The 5,083-nt window shown below is 34.3% G+C and overlaps 1 protein-coding gene across 1 annotated transcript; it reads right to left on the reverse strand.

Moving 5' to 3' along the window:
* Positions 1-1,240: 1,240 nt before the first annotated feature.
* On the reverse strand, positions 1,241-4,194 carry LOC143633367 (plastid division protein PDV1-like). Its single transcript, XM_077101684.1, has 2 exons — positions 3,883-4,194; positions 1,241-1,967 (listed from the first exon to the last, which is right to left on the reverse strand). The coding sequence occupies exons 1-2, from the start codon at positions 4,192-4,194 to the stop codon at positions 1,467-1,469; spliced, it is 813 nt and encodes a 270-aa protein (XP_076957799.1). The 3' UTR covers positions 1,241-1,466.
* Between the last annotated feature and the right edge of the window lie 889 nt (positions 4,195-5,083).

A 5,083-nucleotide genomic window follows, 5' to 3' on the forward strand; every position in this document is an offset into this window, starting at 1 on the left:
GAAATGATAGAAGGTAGGAAATGGAACCAACAGTCAAGTCATTATGCGGCGATATATTGCTAATCTTAGGATACATTTGACTTTAAGAAAGGTCAAAGATTTTTTAGGATTCAAAGTTTGTGCAAAACGTAACTTATTGTAGGGCCAGCAAAGAATGACAACTTTGTATCAAAATCTTTCATGTTTCTTCGTAATGTGAAATAAAATTTAAAAAATAGCCGGTATTGACTCATTTTGAGGTAAACTATATTGTTTTTGATTGGTAAAATAAAAACTACATTATTTTACCATTCCATTTATTATAAACAAAATACTTTAAAATTTTAGCTGTAAAATTATAACTTCATTTTCCCTTACTTTCAACTCAGGCGCACATAAAAAAGTTTTAAATTTTTTTTTATTTCTTTCAAACTATAAAACACAAAATTACATCATATTTTTCTTATCTCTTTCTTTTCTCCCATTTATTCCAATTACCTTTTTTTCTTTGATTCATTAAACTTGGAAACACACCCTCAATGAAGATTACGACTTTCCTATAATCGTCATAGAGTCAACGGTGATAACTCATCTTCTCTCGACATCGATGATTTGTTTACGATTCTTTTGTCCACATTGTTGATTTACAACAATTTCGGATTATGAAGTTTATAATTATGACATATCGTTGTGTTTTCCGGTTGGTTTTATAGAAAAATTTGATAAAAACAGAATTAATTGTTCTATTATTTATATTTACATGTGTGCGCACCTTGTACTCCTTAAAAGTAACATGAATAGTTATAATACTTTATGAAAGGTTTTTTAGTGTGTATGTAGAGCAAATTCGTTTATTTCTGAGCATGGAATCTTATCGAGTTATACGATTGACAAAGTGACTTAATATGTGCATCATAACCGGTTATAAGAACAGATCCAGCATATAAAGTTGTAAGAAAGTACATCTAGATTAGGGGAGGAAGCAAAGAAGAATATGGATTGGAGCAAGCAGGTGAGCCATTACGTCGTTTAGGTCCGAATGAGAAAACGCACCTCCGGATCGGGCTATGGGAAGCAATCTTAGTGCTCTATAAACCACCAAAAATAACATCAGAGAGGCTGAATCATGTAAACGTTTTTATACTTTATACGACTTTTATAATTCTAACCTTGTATCAATAATGTAGTCAAAGGCGCACTCTATGTACATATTAGGTGTATATACAAATGTGTGTACGTATATGCATATAATATTTAACACCCATTTCAGAGGCAAATACCATCAAATCATAAGGACTCATTAAAACACAAATTTCATATGCTCAATCTTTGATATGCACCCTAAACAAAAACAGCTTAAGAATATACAAATTTAGGAAACAAACGATAATACCCTACACTGCTATTTGCCAGATAAAAAGAGAGAGAGAAACGAACACGCAAAATGAGGGATGGATGATGGAACCGAACCTGTCTTTAGTTATTAATTAACCCCTGGCAGATAAAACATCTATACCATTAGAGGTACCTCCTTCGGGTACATAAACCTTGGCCACATTTTTGTTAAGTTTGTTATTAACTTCACGTCTTTGTTGAAGATCCGATATGTAACGGTCCCTATCCGCTACCTGATGAAGATGCAGCAATGCCAGCATGCTCACTGCAAACAAAGCAGCATTCCCTAACACACCACCCAAATGATCAACTTTCAGGGACTTTCTGGCAAAGTTGAAGCTAGAGATGACAACTTTGACTAGAATGTTTGACCTCTTTCCGATATCATAGGATTCTGCTGACGTGTAACCACCATTCTCAGGTGGGACAAATTTAGCATGATTTTGTACTTCACCAACAAAAGCCCGTGCTTCTTCAATAACTTTGTACTTGTTACCATGGTGATCAGCCAATCTCAATGCAAGTACAATTCTGCTTTGTTCCAACCGAGCAATTGCAGCATCCCTCTCTGCTCGTTGTTGCGTCTGCACAGTCTGTCATTTAAAAATAAATAAATAACGCATTGTATCACATTTAGTAGATTGATATTTGCACCACATTACAAAATCATTGCAACTGATCTTATGCATTGCAGATGATCAGTTGTAGAAGACAACTGACGGAAGATGTTAAGAAACTTACATGTACATCAACGACTCCTAGACAGATAGATATACTCTTTACACTAAAGAAATAACAACTAGCAACCAGATTTGTTTCTGTAGCAAACTTGGTCACAATTTCACTTTATCAGTTCATACAATAAGTTGATTTCAGTCCTAAACTTTCTTTAGCTTTTTAAAAGCTATCCCCAAGTTCTACTCACAACAAGTTGGAAAATACCAGGTCATGGCATGCTCACACAAAGTCTAGAATGTGTCCATTAACACCCAAGACTGTGAATAATGCATCATGATACATTTTTCAGTTGTGATTAAGACCAACGGAATGTAAGAATGTAATGTAATGTAATGTCACACACTTATAAACGTCAATGCAGATGCACAGGCAAGAACAGCTTGTAATCCTAGCTCTAAAACTTGCAAGCATTCTAAGAACCCTTGTCCTTATGATCATGTATTTGATATGAACCAGATACAATGAATACAAGTAAGACGAACCATAAATTAGATAAAGACCTATATGTTCTAAACATAGGTCAACTCTATGATGGTGCCCAACCAGAACACCAATCAGTCACTTAAATTAACAAAGATAACTGAATAGTTCTCCTAATCTCTTCTTATATAAGTCCCAACTACGAATATCAACTACATAGAAGTACTAATACTATATAACATATAAGAAAAATATTAATACATATCAAACAAAGTCTAAGAAGAATTATCCAGTGAAATATAAAATATACATGGGTTCTAAAATTGTAAGCATCCCACAGACATCGATTACATCATTGCATAAAGTGGTAACGTAAGATTTGCTTTCGGTTAGCACATCCACAACAGAGTGAAATATAAAATATAAGCCACAAACAGAAACAAGCCACCTACAATTAGCCTATGCAGTCAATATCGGTGGTATCTCGGTTATTGGTCCTCATGTGAAATATCGGTATTGATAATATCGGCAATATTGACGAATATTTCACCGATGATATTCCCGATATCAGTGTTTTAAGTCTCAATATTCATTTTTTAGTATTTAATGTTAGTGTTTTGAGTCTTAATCATTTCCTACTTGCTACAATTGTTAGTGTTTTGCAAATTGCAAAAGGATAGTTTGTTAATAGTAAAAGAGTATAATGAATTGTTATTATTAAAGTGTTTTATATATATATATATATATATATATAAAATCTGCATGATATTAAAATTACCGATATCCCACCGCGATAACCGCTATCTCAAATATCAATCCTCCACCGATACCCGATATTTTTCCGCATTAACTGGTTAGCAGTAAGCAAATGTAACCTAAAAGGACCAAACTCACTAACACCAGTTCAGAGCATGATAACCTAGGGGAAATACACTGTCAACCCTAATTAAGTCAAATTAGGAAGCAATAAACGAAAAGAAACAACTGTAACTGTACACTTGTTCCAGGTAGAATCCGTAACTAGGAAGCCGTAACTAACCGACTAAGATGAAACTAGTAAATCCATAGATAGATTAGGTAATGTAACACTGTAAGCTTCAGTTTATATGTATTCACAAATATAAGCCACGAACAGAAACAAGCCACCTACAATTAGCCTATGCAGTCAATATCGGTGGTATCTCGGTTATCGGTCCTCATGTGAAACGTCGGTACTGTTAATATAGATGAAATTGACCGATATATCACTAAAATCAGTTCAGATACACTGTTAACCCTAATTAATCACAATTAAGTCAAATTAGGTCAAAATAGGACACATATGGAAGCATTAACTACACAAAAACTGACATGAAAGAACTCTAGGTGGTCCTCTAGGTTTTCAAGCGCGGTACGGATGGCATTCAAGCTCTTGGCGTCGTGAATGTCGTCATCGTGTTGTTCATCAACCGGAAAGCCTTTGACGTAGACGAAGCCTGATTTGACGTCAGCATCGGAGATGAGTTTGGAATTGCGTAAGGATTTGACGGAGTGAAGGAAGTGAGATCTGGAAATGGAGTGAATGGCGTCGCTGAGCTTGTCGTGTAGGTCCCATATCTTCTCCAGCACTGCCTCCACTTCTTCCATATCCATCTCCATCTCCATCTCCATCTCCCATTTCATTGAATATTATTATGATAGAGATGAAAGAAAAGAAGATATTCGAAGCGGGAAGAAGAGGTTAGGGTTTGAGGTGGTCCCGAGGTGTGTGCAGAAATTTTGAGCCACTCATGTCCAATGGCGTAGCCAATATTTTTTTTCTTTCGGGTTCGGAAATTTTGAGGGACGGAGGATTGATTGTTGATCACTAACTGTCTGATATTTTGTTTGGTATGGTTAAGCGGTTTGGATTAAGTTGCATAATAAAAATAGCAAAAAGTTAAACTAAAATGCAAAAATTAATGTTATGGACTTAATAAGTTGGTGTCTTTTAATTGAAATGTGGGTTAAGTTTCTTCGTCAATGTTTCTAAGGGTTCGGTGTAAAGGTTTCTAAGAGTTCGATGTCGAAATCTCTACGAGTGCAATGTTGAAATGCACAAATATATAACACTAAATTTTTTTGTAAGGATTCAACCTAAACCTTTCCCCTTTACTGATCTACGCTCCCACCAATGTCTCTTAAGTGTTGTTTTTGAAATTGAACCTGAGTTTTTTTGAAATTGAACCTGAGTTTTTATTGAAATATACAAACATTTTATCACTACATCATGTTAGAAAAAGCATGGCTGATGACTCGTACCATGTGAACCATAAAATTAATATTAATATTATTAGTATAAATAAATATATGGAAAAAGACTGCAGTTTCTTTTATGTTCAAAGAAAATTTTCTTTTTCAAAAGCTGTTCAACCACTGATTTTTAATTTATGTATTTTTAATTATCATTCTTGACAAGTATTATTTGAGGAACCGGAACCGATAAAGTATCCTATTTTAATTTTGATTGGTGTAACGCTTAACAAATTACCCTTTACCATCTTCATTAATTTTAATTTTAAATCCATCAATT

The sequence above is a fragment of the Bidens hawaiensis genome, unplaced genomic scaffold (genome assembly GCF_021521415.1).
Source record: "Bidens hawaiensis isolate Kalapana, Puna unplaced genomic scaffold, B.hawaiensis_p1.1 tig00006709_1, whole genome shotgun sequence".
In the NCBI taxonomy this organism is placed as follows: Eukaryota; Viridiplantae; Streptophyta; class Magnoliopsida; order Asterales; family Asteraceae; genus Bidens; species Bidens hawaiensis.